Source organism: Agelaius phoeniceus, chromosome 21 (assembly GCF_051311805.1).
Source record: "Agelaius phoeniceus isolate bAgePho1 chromosome 21, bAgePho1.hap1, whole genome shotgun sequence".
NCBI classification, from domain to species: Eukaryota; Metazoa; Chordata; class Aves; order Passeriformes; family Icteridae; genus Agelaius; species Agelaius phoeniceus.
Window position 1 is genome coordinate 7,096,901 of NC_135285.1, and position 16,876 is coordinate 7,113,776.

Here is a 16,876-nt window from a genome sequence, read left to right on the forward strand (position 1 = left end):
ATTTTCCACATGCTGGGCAGTGGGGTGAGGGCAGGCAGGGGGGCATGGGCTGCTGACTGCCCTGGTGGTGGCAGCACAGCCAGGGATCAGGCAGGAGATGCTGGGTGTTGGTGATGTGGCAGTTCCTGAGCGACCTAAGGGCTGCCACAGCCCCACGTGGTACCTGGGCCAGGAGAGGCTGGGTGAGGGTGCCTGAGAAGGGAACAAGCTCTTCCTCCCACTGGCATCACAGAATCACATGGTTTGGGTGGGAAGGGATCTTTAAAGGTCATTTAGTCCAACTCCCAGCCATTGGCAGGGTCACCTTCCACTAACCCAGGCTGCTCCAAGCCCTGTCCAACCTTGTCCTTGAACACTTCCAGGGATGGGGCAGCCACAGCTTCTTTGGGAACCCATGCCAGGGCCCAGCACCCTCATTGTACAAAATGCCTTCCCAATGTCCCATCTAACCCTGCTCTCTGTCAGGGTGAAGCCAGCCCTGTCACTCCATTTCCAGCTCTCTGGAACCCCTTTAGGCACTGGAAGGAGCTCCAAGGTCTCCCTGGAGCCTTCTCCTCTCCAGGCTGAACACCCCAGCTCTCCCAGCCTGGCTCCAGGGCAGAGTTGCTTCAGCCCCTGGAGCATCTCCATGGCCTCCTGTGGACTCACTCCAACAGGTCCAGGTCCCTCCTGTGCTGGGGGCCCCAGAGCTGGATGCAGTGCTCCAGGGTGGGCTCTCACCAGAGCAGAGCAGAGGGGCAGAATCACCTCCCTTGACCAGGGATAAGTTCCAGGAGGGTATGAATCAGAAATAACTCGATGTACATTATTTTCCCTTGAAGGAGGAAAATATGAGCAAAGCCCAGGACCTCAGACACTTGCTTGTCCAAGCACTGCTGCCACCTGGATGGTCTGTCACTCACATGGGCACAACCTGGATGCACAGTTCACTGAGGGAATTTGGAGAGCTATGTATAACGGTGCAAAGAAAAGGTAAAATTTTTGTTATTATCTTTGGAAGCCTGAGAACCACCTTTCATTTAGTACTTAAACTCCCCAGTGCAGTTTGGACAAGACCTTTAAAGACACCTGGGTGTCCAGTTCCCAGGGTTACCTGTGCATCCACTGACCTCTCTAACTGGACAAATGTTGTGTAGACAAATGTCACTGGCACCAAGAGCTGTGGATGTTCTGCTCCTCAATGTAATATCCATCTTCAGTTCTCCACCCACGGGGGATTTCCAGCCTATTTGCATAGGAATAATCCTGTTCCAGGAGCCTGGGGCTGCTGTGGAGAGCCCATTGTGCAGGGGAGGTGCTGGCAGTGGAGGTGACCTGGCTCAGGGGGTGCTGCAGCTGGGCTGTCACCCTGCAGGCAGGAGGAATGACATGGGTGGTGTGTCCCAGGGGTGCTGGAGGCTCAGAGCCACACAGCTGCTGTTCAGGGATGCAGGATGATCCTTCAGCCCATGAACTGGAGCTGCAGGGATGCTCCCAGGGATGCAGGATGATCCTTCAGCCCATGAACTGGAGCTGCAGGGATTCTCCCAGGGATGCAGGATGATCCTTCAGCCCATGAACTGGAGCTGCAGGGATGCTCCCAGGGATGCAGGATGATCCTCAGCCCATGAACTGGAGCTGCAGGGATGCTCCCAGGGATGCAGGATGATCCTTCAGCCCATGAACTGGAGCTGCAGGGATGCTCCCAGGGATGCAGGATGATCCTCAGCCCATGAGCTGGAGTTGCAGGGATGCTCCCAGGGCCATGGATGTCTCAGAGGGGTCGGCGGGGAGGTGGCAGGTGACAGTGATGGAGCACAGCGTGTGTGGCAGGAGGGACAGGAGGGACAGCAGGTGTTCCCTGTCCTCCCTGGGGCCTGGCAGAGCCTCCCTCCCCTCCGTGCTGCTGGGGCCAGGGGCTGTGCTGCTGTCGGGGGACAGAGCAGTGGCTGTCACCTGCTGTCAGCTCGGGCTGTGCCGCGCTGGGGACACGGCGGGGACACGTGCGCTATCGAGGCCACGCAGCGCCGGGGCAGGAGGGTGGGGATTCAAGGAGGATGGGAATTGAAGGAGGATGGGAATTCATCAGCAGCTCCTGCCCGGGTGATCAGGAGGCAGGTGATGCTTCTCTGGGGTGAGTGATGGAAAATGCAGGGAGGGTGGGCTTGGGGGTGCTTTGACAGCTATCTGTGCCAGGGGGGTACTCCGGGTGCCCAGCTATGGGGGGGAGGAGTTGAAGAACAGATGAATCAGGAAGATTTGGGGGAGAGCCCCTTGAGGGGAAGTGCCTGGGTGACACCTGGTCGTGGTGCTGCAGAGCCAGGCAGCACAGCCGCCCACGGGTGCCCTGAGGAGGGAGGGGGATGCCATCATCTCCAGCTCTGCCTCTGGCACCGAAATGTGAATTGCAGCACAAAAAGAACTACGTTTCCCAGTTTCCCTTGCAGCCCAGGGGAATAAGCAATTGGAAGATTTAAATAGACCAGGCCAGAAGCAACCAACCTTTGGCACAATGTTTTTCCCTCCTCTTCTTCATATCTATTGGCTGTCCAACCTTTTTCCCTGGCACTGGAGTGGCTGCCAAGCCTGGCATTAATTTTCCTTCCAAGCTTGCTAGGCCCATGAAGTAAACAGCCATGTGCATTCCTTACTCTATATTTAACAGCTGCAGTCTGTGCTGGGGGCAACTGCAACAGAGGGGAACGTTTGTAGCTTCCCAAATTCACAGCTTGTGAGGGTGGGAGTGGGGGAAGCTTTCTGCAGGGAGAAGAGGGATTTCTCTCCTTGCCGGTATTTGCAAAGCAGGTTGCGTTAAAGAGAGACTGCAATGCCAGCATCCCAGCCACGGTCCAGGGCCAGAGACAGGAACAATGTCCTCAACAGGGCTGAGTTCCTCTCCCTGAACCAGCCCTTGAAGGGGAACCAGGAGGGCAGGAGCTCCAGCAGGAAGCAGAGCGGCCAGGCCGGGGCAGCCGGTGCCCAGAGCAGCGGCCCCAAGGAGCGGCGGCAGTCGCAGCAGCTGCCCGAGGAGGATTGCATGCAGCTCAACCCCTCCTTCAAGGGAATCGCCTTCAACTCGCTGCTGGCCATCGACATCTGCATGTCCAAGAGGCTGGGGGTGTGTGCCAACAGAGCCTCCTCCTGGGGAGGCGCCCGCTCCATGATCAACCTGCTGGGGATAACGGGGCACGGCATCCCCTGGATCGCGGGCACGCTCATCTGCCTGGTGAAGAGCAGCACGCTGGCAGGCCAGGAGGTCCTCATGAACCTGCTGCTAGGTGAGTGGCCAACCTCCCTCCCTGCTGGGGAAGCCCAGCCCTCCTCACAAGGGACAGCAGCACTGGGACTCCTCCTCTGGCTGCTCCCAGCATCAGAAGTGGCCGGGAAGCAGGGAGTGACCTTTAGGGTAAATGCTGCACTTGTTGGCCCTCCTGGTCCCAGGTGCTGGGGGAGATGGATGGCACAAGAGGGGGTCTGAGAGGGGTGGAGTAGCCATGGAAGCTGGGAACAGCCATGGAGCAGGGACAGGCCCCTGGTCCTGCATGGGGCAGGGCTGTCCTGTCAGATTGAGGGAGTGTCCGTGGTGGGAGGGTGGATACCAGCAGTGGTGTCTTTTATTTAATCTGTGGTCATCTGCCCTGGTGTTTGATAGGATATCATAAAGATATTAGTCTCTAATATCTGGATTGATTCCTGAGGATGTTATTTCCATCCCCTTGCCACCTTCTTGACCAGACTCCACGTGATGGAGTCCTGTCACCCTCCCTGCTGCAGTTTGCTCTCACATCCTCCTTCCCTTGGGTACCTTTCTTGCTGCTGTCCCCGTTTCCATGTGCTAATTTGACCCAGAGGCTGTGTAGGCAGGCTGGGATGCCTCTGGCTCTCCTGCTAGTCCTTCCTTGCATGGTGGTGGTCAGTGTCCCTGTTTCTGGATGTGTTGAAGGGTTTGTGCAGGCCCATCCCACCCTGATGTCCCACCAGTGACCAGGATGAGCTCTAGCTGTGACTTGCCTTAGATCCTGGCCCCAGCCTGCCCAGGCCATGTATACCCGAGGACCTTGCTCTTCTTGCTCTTCTGCCTTTGGCACAGGGTCCAGTTATCCCATTTTTCCTTGTGACTAAGTACCCTCTCCTCTGGCTGTGACCCACACTCTGTGTTTCACCCTCCCTAAAAACTCAGCAATCCCACTTTTGGTTGGTAGAAGAAATTGAAAACACTGGATTTAGACCCTGTCTTCTCAGGGAGCATTTTGAGAGGCTGTAGGGACACTTTATTTCACAGGCACCACAGGAAAGGGACGTCCTGTCTGCAGGGGCTGACTGTGACGTGACACAGCTCAGCAACCCCAGGTTTTGGGGTTTTTTTCACAAGTTCATCCTTCAGAGAGGGTGGAGACTGACCTGGACTGGCTTGAAAAGCACAGTGGTACCTGCCTCTTCTCCCCTGTGCCTTTGGAGGAGACTGTCCTGGTGCTGGGACATCTCCTGGGGGGAGGCTGTGGTGGGAAGAGGCCAGAATAGCTCCAGCGTGATGCAAAGCCCACTGACATCACAGCTCCTGCAGGGGCTCCTCAGGGCTGGGGTCAGCCCCTCCTGGGAACAGAGGCTCCATCCTAAAGGGCACGAGGATGAAATAGCAGGTGACTAACAGCAACCAGCACAGCTTCCAGATGTCTCTTGACCCAAGAGCCTCTGACGGGGTTGGGGCCTGAAAACTCTGACTGCTTTGACTCCAAAATATTTGAGATCCTTACAAAGAGCTAGTGCCCCTTTTGGCTTAAAAAAAAGGAAGGCTTTCTCACCCTTCTGTTGCTATAGGAGGAGGACAAATGCAAAGCCACTTCAGGATCATGTTCTAACTTTGTGGAGTGGTGGCTGGGAGAGCTCTGCATCACTACCCACACCTCCAGGTCTCCTGAGCTCCAACGTGGTGCCCAGGGACCAGCTGGGGGTTCTGAAGTGTTGCATCCTTGCCTAGACACACTCCTCCCACTGCCAAGACAGGAAATAGTTAAATGGTGTGAAGGACCAGTTCCATAGGTCTGGCAATTCCCAAAGAGCTCCACTGCTCCCTCTGAAAAGACAGCGCTGCCTGGTGGGACTGGCCAAGGTGCCCTCAGCCTCTCTTGTCAGAGCTTCTGCAGGAGGACTTGTGTCACCCCACAGAGCAGGTCTCTGCTGTGAGAGCGGCCTTGGGCTCATATTTAAGATTGCAGTCAGAAACTCTGAGTATCTGAGTGGCTGCTGCCATGAAATCTGCACTGCTGGTGGAGAAGGAGCCTGGGGCTGCTGGACCTCGACAGGTCCCAGGAAAAGCGGGGTCTTGTGTAGACAGGAAGGTCATGGCACCTCTGCTGCATCTGGCATCCTTGGTCTCTCTTGCTGCTGCTTTCCTATGGTTCAAATCCACCAGGATGTGGTGAAAAGCCCTCCTGTTCAGGCACAGGTCAAAGGAAAGGGAACCTCCTGGTGTTTCCCTGCTGGAAGAGGGAAGCTGGGGCTGTCTGTGGCACCCCTTCCGTGCCTCCCCGGGCTCTCCTCCCTTCCCCCGGCTGGCTGAGGGTTTGATACATCAAGCAGAATTTCTGATGCAGTCTCTGGGCAGGCAGCCAGCCCATCATAGAGCACTTGTTTAGGATTTGCAATCAGGCTTCCAAGGCAAGGAGACAGGAGACTGCTGAGAGGGGACTGGGAGCCTGGCAGGAGCACCACTGCAGATGGAGGAGGAGTTCCCACCTGGGGCTTTGCCAACACTTGTGGGGGCATTTCAGGTGAGGGGGTCTGACCCTGGGATGCCCCATCCATCCCCTCTGCAGATGCTGGTTAACAACCCCAAGCAGTGTTTTCCCTCCATGTTTGTCATCTGTGATGGAATTTATTGATTCCCCTTCTCGCAGTGATCCTTTCCAGCAAATGCCAAACAGCCAGAGAAGCACACACAGCCTGTTACTGAAAAGATGGAAGAAAGCAGATATCTGTGCCCACTGCAAAAATCCCTCTGCCAGGACATGATTTCAGGAAGATTGTCTCAGCATCACCAGCCCTGGCTGAGCAAAAGTCAGGGAGAAGCTCCACAACCCCTTGGCTAAATTGATAAAATCATAACCCAGGAAATCCCCCAGTTATAAAGTTCATTTTATTTGTCTGCCAGTGTTGGAACTTTTAGGACTATTCAAGCTTTTCTCTGCAATCACAAAGGTTTCCTGAAAACAAAGGTGCTTAGAAAGTAATTTGAACTTTGCAGTTGGGCTTGCAGGGGGAAAGTAGTTATAAAACTTTCAGTAAAATGCCCAGATCTGCTTCAGAACCAGACAGAAATTCTATTAAACCCTGGGGGCAGCAGTGCCTCAGTTTCTGGTTCTGATCCATCTGGTGAGGATGTGGATCCAAATTTAGTGATTCATTGACTGCAAAGCCAGCAAAGAACATTTGGATCATCGATCTAACCCACGGCAAAATACAGGCTGTAGCACATCCCTTAATTTATTCCTGTTCAATTTGTTAAGGGAAAAAACCCAAACACTCAATCTGATGTGCAGTTACAAGTGAGGGTGAACTTGTCAGAGCCATTTCTGTATTACTGCAGTGGTTGGGATTCTCACAAGTGCTTTTAGTTGGACTCTTCCCTTCATTGCGTCTCCATACCCTTCTCTCCCCAGCTGAGCAGCTCTCCCAGCCAGCATCTCTTCTGCCTTTCAGTATTTTGGATGGTGCTCAAGTAATTTCTTCACCTCCTATTTATTAAACTAAACAGACTGATCTCGTTAAACTGATGGTCATTGCAGCTCCAGGCACCTTCCCACTGCAGAGGGGATGGAATGTGGTCACTGGGGATGGACTATGGTTGCCTCCCCAAGGTGGTCACTCCAGCAAGGCCCCACTTTTGTGTTTACAGCCAAACCCCTGCTGTTTAGTTATTTGCCATCCAGCTGGGTGCCTTTGCTGTTGAGAGGTACCTGCTTGGGTCATCCTTGCTCATAAAATTGTGTTTGTGCTTGGTTTGAAGTACCAGGAACTGGTTCTGCTCTCTGGAACAGGCATCCAGACTAGGAGAACAGAATCTTCTCTTTGCTTGCTGTCTCAGTGACCCTGGTCCCAGTGCTCAGCCATCTCCAGCTGGCTCTGCATCCCCTTGGAGGGCAGGATGGCTCTTTGGAGCTGTCACTAAGCATTTATCCCATTAAGTACAGCACTGCCTGAGGCCATGGATGTATCATCGAGCAGTGTCAGGCTGGGCATGGGTGAATGCCACAGGAGGAGGAAAGGAGGGAGCCCAGGGCAGCTTCTCCATTCCTGGAGGTCGGCAGGGAGGAAGTTCTTGCTCTGTCCAGCCTTCTTCCTGAATACTGGCATAGCTTTACTCTGACAGGAGCCAGGCCATGATATTCTGAAGCATTCCCTACAGACCCTCTAAGAAAGAAAATTATAAATCCATATATATGGTCAGAACTCTGTGGTCCCATCCTGGCAGCTTCAAAGCAAGACCAGATTTGCAAGAAATTGGTGGATTAGGAAAGAGAGAGTGAGAAAAATGCCTTCCCCAAGCCCCTGGAGACCCCAGTGATCCTGTTCTAACAACACAGATGTGCTTTAGGTATTGTCGTGCTTCTCTTTGGAGGATGAAAAATCCAGACAGTGCAGCCTGGTGCTGGTAAAGGTCACGGGGTAGATGAGATGCCCAGGCAGTGCAGAGGAGCTGATCCTGTCAGCTGAGCCTCAGGGCAGCCCAGACCCAGCAGAGAGGCTGGGGAGCTGCACAGCTGATGGATCAGTCAGAATCCAGCAGAGCTTGCTCAGCCCAGAGCCCCAGGGATGGTTTGGGGCCAGATGTGTCTATTTTTTCCCCTTTCGTTCTTGCACTGTGAGAGGAGGGATTTCCTGAGCCAGGCAGGGCAGAGCTCATTCCATCAGGGATGGGTAGAGCAGCTCAGGAGCTGGTGCCCTGCAGAACCATCCCTCCTTGGGCAGCCTGGCACAGCGAGGGGGCTCAGCTGCTGTCCCACTCCCCTCCCAGCCCTGCCAGTGCCCACCAAGGTCCCACTGAGCCAGCAGCACGTCTGCCCAGTGAGGTGGAAACATTTCAATGCCAAATAACCCACCATGAGTGACCCATGGAAGGTGCCAGGCAGAGGGAACAGCACAGATGCCCCTGCATCCAGCATTTCGACACGGGTCCAGCCTGGCATTAAACATTCCTCTTCATCACTCCAGGCTGCTAATCTGCCTCTGTTCTGCCCAGATACAGCAGCTGAAGTCCGTGGTCTTTGGTGGGTTCTGTGCTCAGCCTTCATCCCTTCACAGCTGATGAGCTCAGGCATCTCTGAGCAGCCAGCAATGCCCAGCTCTCCCGGCTCCCCTGCCCCCCTTGCTGCCTGCAGTGTCCCCTTGGATAAAGGACAGGCAGGGACAGCCTGGGACTCATCTGACTGTGGCTGGAGCAGGCACGGGGGTGTTTCCAGGGCCTCCATCAGAGCCGTGCTCGGATCAGCCCCTCGGGACCGATTTGCTCAGGTCCTGGCTGGCTGCTGGGGATGCTGAGAGCCCTGCAGGCAGCAGAGTGCAGCCCTTGGGGAATGTGCAGAGAGCTGGAATCCAACCCTGGAGCTGGAGTCCAACCCAGCAGAGCCGGCAGCAAAACCGAGCCTGAATGCAGAGCAAAAGAGAAAAGAAGTGCGAGGGTTGTTGAATGGGAAGAGGGGGAATAAACATGGGAAATGAGTCATCCTTCTGTCTGTCACTCCGGGAACAACTTCCCATTGCCCCTGCCTGCAGCTCGGAGGGGACAGGGGCTGTTCCACTCGGGCAGAGCTGCAGGAGCAGAGCCAGGGGAGCTGCCAGGAATGGGTGAGAGTGTTTGCCTCTAACAGGCCTTGACAGGAGCAGTGGCTGGGGAGAGCGAGGTGGGGGAGCGAGGTGAGCTGGGAGGAGCAGCAGGCAGGGAGAGCCCGCAGGAAATCCTGCTCGGGGTCAGGGTTGGTGCAGGATGGGGTGGGAAAGAGAGGAATCAGATGGACTCTCCTTTTTTCCTCCACTTTGAGGAAACCTCCGTGCTTTAACCTGGAACAGAGAACCATTTATTTCCATCTGGACAGGGATGCTGGCAGAGGTACCTGATCTGGGTCCACAGTGGGAGGTCTGATGGTTGGAGACCCTCTGAGCATCACAGCATCAGACCCTTTTTATAATTTTTTCTTTTTTCTTTTTTCTTTTTTTTTCTTTTTTTTTTGCCAATGTGCTTCTTTGAAAGCAATGGGGTGGAATTCCAGGCCCAAACAGCACCGAGGCTGAGCAAGGATCCCAGCCTGCCTTTGTGGGCTCAGCCCAAGGCACTTTTCTTCCTCCAGCTCATCCCGTGCAGTGCTGTAGGTGTGGCTCTGGGGTGTGCTGATGGCTCCTGTGCTGCTGCCATGGGGTACAGGAGCATTTCAAGCTGTCAGAGCCCTTCTGGAGGGAGATGAGCCATCCTCAGGGCTGCTCAGCTCCTCTTCCCCAACAGCACAAGCCCTTTTCACTGTGCTCCCCCTCTTGCCTGCATCCCTCCCCAGCCTGTGCAGCCCCCCAGTGAAGCCCTCACTCAGTATTTGATGCTGAGTACAAATTTCCCAGCTCCCAGGGCACAATGCTTCCAAGGGGAGAACTCCAGGCAGCCTGTGTTTGCACTCAGGGCTGCTTCTAATCATCCAGAATATAGCAAATCTATTTTTAGTTGTCGTGGGTTTTAATTTTAATTAATTGCACAATTCTGCTCTCCACCATTTTATCACCTCCCCATGACCACTTACCCCACACTGATGCTTCTTCAGCCAAAAAATAACCCCCTCCCCAAACAGCAAAATGCCTGATTCATTGATTCATTGGCTCTTCAGTGTGTCATGCCATCTGTGGCTTTTGTCAGCTCTTACACCCAATAGTGCCACATTTGGGGAACAAAATGGAATGGAGGGGTTCATTTCCAGAGTGCACCTCTTCCAGGTGCTGCTGACTCCACTGGAGGGAGGGTGAAGACTCTTTTGAAACCTGCATCTTTCATTAATGTCAACGAGATAAGGCTGCAAACAGCTCATTTTCCAGGTCAGGGAGCCTAATGCCTGCAGGAGATTTGGGAAGTTCAGAAGGAGTAGGAGGGGGCACGTAAGTAAAAAGAAAAATGGGGAGGAAAAAAATTATGAATTCTAATTATGGAGCTAAAGAAACTGTTTGCTGGGACTGGTGGCATTTGTGCAGAGCTCAGCACTGAGTGAGGGTGGGTAATCTGGGCAATACAGCACCTTCCAAGCCAGGCTTGGCCCTGCACCTGGCCCCAGCAGCTGCATGGGGAGCACAGGCCACCTCCAGCACGCTGGCTTTGAAGCCCAGGCAATGAGCTGTCCCCAGCTTGGCTCTGCTCTGTGCACATCTTGTCTGAGGCACATCTGCTCCCACACTGGGAGCCTCCTGAGCTCACTCTTCATTCCTGAGCATTTACCTCCCTGTTTTCCCCTCCCCATGTGCTCAGCCGTGGCTCTGGGAGGCTGAGTCCAGCTTGTGAGTGTTTCTGATCCCGAGCTCACAGGCTGGGCTCTGGAGAGCAGCCCTGTCTCATGCAGGCAGCCCCATGTGTGTGGAGTCACGTGGATCTGGGCTGCAGGAGCAGATGAGGCCAAGGGCTTTTTTGGCTTTCTCCTCTTTTCCTCCCCCCCTGCCCCTAGAACTGCACCCAGGTTGTTTTTCAGCCGTGGTTTTGATAACATGTTTATATAAACACCCCAGCTGGAATCTGCCTCCCTCCCTGGAGACACTGCCTGGCTCCAACCTGGAGCAGACCATGTCCCCAAGGGTGCTCACACCATCCTCAGCCTCTTCCAGCCTTAAGGGACAGCAGCAGAGATGCCACCCCGGGGACAGAAAGGACCTTATGGTGACAGGGGACACCCAACTGCTTCAATTCCTTTTAAATACAAGCTTTGGGGTTTGCTTTGGTTGTGCTGCTGATGGTTCAGGTTTGTCCTTGTGCCCAGCCTGCACAGGGCTCCTCTCTGCTCACCTCTCTGCTCCTAATGGGCTCCTAACATTTGGTGGTAGGAGCAAGGCAGATAATTGTTTTCCTTTCCTTATTAATAGATATAAAATGCCTGCCCAGGGGGCTCACTTTCAGCTCATTTACTGTGCATCTGATGCCAGATGTTGGCTTTTTACAATACCAAGGTGATCTCTGATGCTAAAATTGTCACAGGCAGGACAAGACTTGCTCTTTGGTTTTGTGCTTTAAGGAAATTGTAGATGTTAATGTAGGATTTGGGGACATGGTGGTTTTGGGTTGGAAATCTGAAGGATTGTTTCCCTTAACACCAGGTCAACAGGGAAATTCCTGATTTTTTTCAGAAAAATGTGAAAGGAGCAAGAATGGGCGAGAGCTAATCCTTCCTTTAGTCACAAATACAGCACTACCTGGATTTTACATCCAGTGATGCCTCTGGTTTAAGTCCAGTGCTACCTGGCTCTGGGGTAAAAGGCATGATGAAAAAAATGCTTCACATTAAAATTTCTTGCTCCTCTCATCTCAGCCTCAGTCAGGTGGCACTCTGCCATCCCTGCTGTGCTTTTGACAGCCCCAGGGTCCCCAGAGAGCAGCCAGTGCAGGCTGTAGGCTCCTTTCCACAGGCTCTCCTGGGGCTGTGCTTGCTCCAGCCAGGGCAGCCTGGAGGATTTGCAGGGCTCTGTGAGGCACCAGGCAAGGACAGAGCGAAGGTGGCGTTGCTGATTCGCAGGTGGCAGGTGCAAGGCTCAGGGGCTTGGGGTCCAACAGCAGGAGCAGTCCCCAGTGCAGAGACACCCACCTGCACTGGAGCACCCGATAGAGTTAACCCCTTAGTGCCTGCCTGAGGAGGGAGGATTTGATGTGCATTGAGGGGAGGAAGGAAGTGAGCCAAGGTCTGAGTGGGAATGTAGGTCATGGGATGGGGAGGGAATAGGGCTGGGCATGGGGCTCCTGGGCAACAGCCTTGTCTGTGGCTGTTCCTGAAGGAGGGGGCTGCTGGGCAATGGCACTGTCTGTGGCTGCTCCTGAAGGATGGGGCTGCTGGGCAATGGCACTGCCTGTGGCTGTTCCTGAAGGATGGGGCTGCTGGGCAATGGCACTGTCTGTGGCTGCTCCTGAAGGATGGGCCCTTGGCAGCAGCACTGCCTGCTGATTCACCCTGCCAGTGCTGGCAGCAGCAGGAGAGGGAAGGGGAACAGCAGAGACCCAGCACTGGGAAGGGGAACAGCAGAGACCCAGCACTGGGAAGGGGAACAGCAGAGACCCAGCACTGGGAAGGGGAACAGGAGACACTGGGAAGGGGAACAGCAGAGACCCAGCACTGGGAAGGGGAACAGCAGACACTGGGAAGGCGAACAGCAGAGACCCAGCACTGGGAAGGGGAACAGCAGAGACCCCAGGACAGTGGGACCCCCCATGCCTCAGGGGCCAGGGCTGGCTGCTGGGGCTGTTTCATAAAGAAATCTCCATGAAAGGAATGGAAAGTGCAAGGGGAAGTGACAGAAAAAGCACCAGACGAGGGATTTTCTGTGGGTTTTTTTTTTCTTTTAACGGCAAATTAACCCCTGGTTTTAATGCTGTCATGCCTTCCCATCCTGAAATGTGGGCAAACGAGGCTTTTTGCTTTCTGTGCATCATTTGACGAAAATCAAAGCTAGCAGTACTGAAGGCCCATTTTATTCATCTTCTGAATGAAAGGATTATTAGAGCTGCTCTTTGGCTTGTTCTCCATGCCCTGAACACCTCCATGCACACATGCCTGCATCCCTTGAGTTGCCCTGACATCACCTTTGACCGTAAAAAAATATTGCCAGTGCAAAACACTGACAGGCAATGGTGAACACCACACATTGCTAAAGCACATGGCACTTGTGCTGCTGATCCACGGGCAGGTTTGGTGGGGAATGGTCTCTAGGGAATTTATTGAACACTGTGGAGGAGACACTGGGATCTCTTGGGGTGCCCAGACTCATTCTGGAGCCCTGGCTTGGCTTCTCAGCAATGCAATTGGTGCTGACTTCAGCAGAGCAGCTTGGGCCAGAGCCTTATCTTGGCAGCACTGGTGCATCATCTCTCTGATGCTTCTGGGTTCCCAAGAATTTGATGAGTCTGGGTTCCCGAGGGAACATCGTGGAGCTTCAGTTTCACACAGTTCTCATCCAGGGTGAGATGGGGCTGGTGGGAAATGCAGCTGATGAGCTCTGAAAATCCTCTCCTGAAGCACTTTGCTGGATCAGGGCTGTCTGGGGTCACTTAATGAGGTGAGGAGTTGGGCTGGGGTGATTTAGGAAGCCCAGCATGAGCAGAGCCCTGTGCAGCAGGGCAGCCCTGCAATGGTCAGCCAGGCCTGGGCTCACAGCATTTGACCTTTAACAGGGAGCCAGGGTGAGTGGCTGCTCCAGGGCTCCACAGCCTGTCTGAAATCCCTCCCTCCCTTCCTCCCCACAGCCAGCCTGTCAAAAAAAAAAAAAAAAAAAAAATCAGCAAATTGCAGACAACCACTCTGCTGAATGTGGGGGTCCTGGTGGGCTGCAGAGCTCCCCCTGCTCTCTCCCTGCCTGCTGGTCACATCCAGCAGGAGCTGGGCAGTCCCTGCTTGTCCTTGTGCTACTAAACCCTCTGGTGTGACTGGTCTCCTTGCAGCCCCTTGCCAGCTGCAGCCTCAACACCTTTGTTCAGGTGCCACCCATGAATCTTTGCTCTGTGTCAATCTCCTGCTTTTTGTGTCTGTCCTGGATTCCTGCTGCTGTCCATGCCAGGGAGGAGCTGGTGCCCAGACCTTTTCCTCTGCTCTATCTGCCCTCCACCCCAGGGCATGCATGACCCACCTGCTGTCCCATGCAAGATCCCTGCAGATGAGGGAGAAAAGCAGTCTGCCATAAGGAGAGGGTTCTGCCAGGATAAATACCAGCCCCTTGCCAAAGCAGTGCTGTAGCTGGGGGTGGCACACAGGGAAGGTGGGTGAGCAGAGCTGCTGTGACAGCTCCTCACTTCCAGCTCCTGCCAGGTGCTGAGCAGGCAGGTGGAGCTGCCTCCCATGTGCCATCTCATTTCCCATCCCCACCACCACCACACTCCCATCCATGCTCCTGAGTCCTTGTCAGCTCTCAAGAAATGGTCTTTACCAGGGCCTGGGAATCAAACAAGTGCCCCTGGCATTCCTGCTGAGGGAGCAGGCTGTGCTGGTGATGGCAGATACGTCCTTGTCATTGCTGCAGGGAGCTGAGATCAGCTCTCTGACTAATTAGGAGGGTTGGGGAAAAGCAGATGAGGGGATTAAAGAGAAATAAAATTGATGCTAGGAAATAGAAATGACAGTACCTGTCGGCTGGGACGAAGCGGGTGGGCTGAGGAGGAGGGGGATGTAGACAAGTGCTGATGGGTTTCACTCCTGAAGCTGTTAAGGAAGAATGTTGGTTTGGTATAGAGAGCTGCAGCTGCAGGTGCCTGTGCCATCACCAGCCTGGGTTTGCTGGGGTGGGAGGTGTGGTACCCCCAGTGCATTTGCACAGGGAAGGGGCTGTGTGGGGTGAATTCCAGGCAGAAAGTCACAGGGAGGAAGAGGTGAGCAGAAACAAGAAGAAGGATGGGTGGGGGATGTCTAGGAGGATGTCACCCACCCTCCAACACACCATGGTGCTGTTTCTAACACAGGAGCCCATTTTTCTTTATCGTTCCCCTTGGCTCACTGGCTCCTAATGCTCTTTTCTTAGTGAAATCTGTCAGCGTGATGAGAAATCCGTCAGCATGGTGTGATCCCCTGGCTGCTCTGGCCAGGAGGAGGTGGTGGGCTTGAGAGAGGACAAGGGATAACCCTAGAAAGTGCTGTGGGGCACCTCTCCTCCAGCAGACTGCTCACTGCAGCCTGGTCAGCCTGGCAGGGACCTTGCTGCACGAGGTTTCTAAAGCACGAGATGGAGGCAGCAACAGGAACAGCCAGGGTGGTGGTTTGAGGGCCAAAACAGTTTCAATTTTAGCTGTGCCAGTTGCTCTCTTCCTGCCCAGGTGGGTCGCTCGCCTCTGTGGTTTGGGGCTGTCTTCTGTCAGATGGTGACAGTGATATTTGTCTCCTCTGTCAGATGGTGACAGTGGTATTTGCCTCCTCTGTGGGCAAACTGGAAGGGTTGATCAACATTTGGGTGGTGACCTGAAGATGGGGAAGCTGTGTACAGCTGCACCATGGACATCTGACCAGAACCAAACACAAATTTTTATTTAAAGGCCACGACAACCCTTTAATGTTATGCCTCGAAAATTGCCCTCAACTCTTCTGCCTCTCACTGTTCCCTCTGTGTCCCCTGTTTTGTAGCCCTGCTCCTGGACATCATGATTGTGGCAGGTCTGCAGAAGCTGGCCAAGAGGAAAGGCCCCTACGACATCAACCCTGGCCTGTTGGACTACCTGACCATGGACACCTACGCCTTTCCCGCCGGGCATGCCAGCAGGGTGGCCATGCTCTCCAAGTTCTTCCTCAACCACCTGGTCCTGGCCATCCCTCTCCGCATCCTGCTGGTGCTCTGGGCCCTCTGTGTGGGCCTGTCCCGCGTGATGATCGGGCGGCACCACATCACCGACGTCCTCTCCGGCTTTGTGTTCGGCTACTTGCAGTTCAGGCTGGTGGAGTTGATATGGATGTCTTCCAACACGTGTCAGATGTTGATATCCATCTGGTGAACACGGAGGACTTGGAAGCTGGAAGATACTTTGAGAGTCGTCCCCCCCGCTCCCAGTATTTTCTACGTGTTGTTTGTTGGAAGCAGTTGTAACTTCCATGAGTAGTGGTGTTTTCTAATGTCGCTTCCCCACCTTTTAAAAAAAAAAAATTTTCTTGTAATGGATTGGGTTTTAGAAATCAAGGGCCATACCTGTGTTTTGGCCATATTCTCAAGCTGTGTTTGGACAGCAGCCTAATTAAGCTTTACAGGTGAGAGAAATGAGCTCCATGTCTGCCTTCTTTAGGTAGTTCACATTGGCACCTTGGTATGTCCTCAGGATGGGCAGTGCCTGAGAGCTTCCTGAGAACACATTTGTGAACTTTTTAGAGGATAAATTATTTTGGCCACAGTGCTTTTTTTCTTTTTGTAAGCCCAGCAGTTGTGTCTTGTACGGAGTCAGGACACTGCTGGTGCTTTACAGATAATAAATAATCATAAAAATCCTGCCCTGTTTGGTTCTTATCATGAGGGAAGGGAGAATACGAGTCCAGTGTGGCTTTGAGATATACATTCAGCATGGAGCAGGTCCTGCAGTCTTGCTGCCCAAGGGGATGCAAACTTTTGCTTTGGGTGGGATGGGCCTAGGTGGGTGCTCAGAACACTGAAGGAAAACCTCTTCTGTCAGGGTGCATGAGGAGTTTTTGGTCTGGTAAGGGACACATAATGCCCTGATGTGGTGCTGTTTCTTCCCATTATTGACAAGTGGCCTCCTTGAAGCCTGGTGGATCCTTATCCAGGTGATGGCCATGCTCAATGTGCTGTCTCCTAAATGGATCCCCCCCTCAGAACTGCCATAAGAAAAATCCCATTATTTTGAACAGAATGTTCCTGTTCTCTGTGGTCTAGCTGTCTCCAGAAGACAGTTTGATGCTTGGCAGGTGATGGATACTATCAGACATCTTTCCTAACTGGAAGAATCCTGCAGAATGGAGGGGTCCTGTCATCCCTGTCCTCCTGTGGATCCCAAGAAAAATTCACCAGGCTTGCAAGGCCAGGGAGGAGTCAGCTGGGTCCTGTGCTGTCACCTCGCCCTGCACGCTGGGAGGCCTCTTCCTCCAGGGGCTGGTGAGAAGAAGACATTCAGCTAATGACTGTTGCAAGCTGCTGACATTTGTTGCTCTTTGATGATTAATATGAAAAGAAGCTAAACAGAAAATCCATCGCT

General features: G+C 53.7%; 1 protein-coding gene across 4 annotated transcripts in view; it reads left to right on the forward strand.

The window, feature by feature from the left end:
* PLPP7 (phospholipid phosphatase 7 (inactive)) overlaps positions 1 to 16,155 on the forward strand; it is a 23,033-nt gene extending 6,878 nt beyond the window's left edge. For 2 of the 4 annotated variants that reach the window (XM_077189087.1, XM_054646536.2), the window contains 3 exons: positions 822 to 972; positions 2,785 to 3,257; positions 15,306 to 16,155. In XM_077189087.1, coding sequence (XP_077045202.1) covers positions 2,807 to 3,257; positions 15,306 to 15,670 — 816 coding nt within the window. In that variant the 5' untranslated portion in view covers positions 822 to 972; positions 2,785 to 2,806 and the 3' untranslated portion in view covers positions 15,671 to 16,155. Of the gene's footprint in view, positions 1 to 821; positions 973 to 1,781; positions 2,114 to 2,262; positions 3,258 to 15,305 lie in introns of those variants that run through there. The other 2 variants (XM_077189088.1, XM_077189086.1) reach the window with 2 other exon arrangements.
* Positions 16,156 to 16,876: the final 721 nt, after the last annotated feature.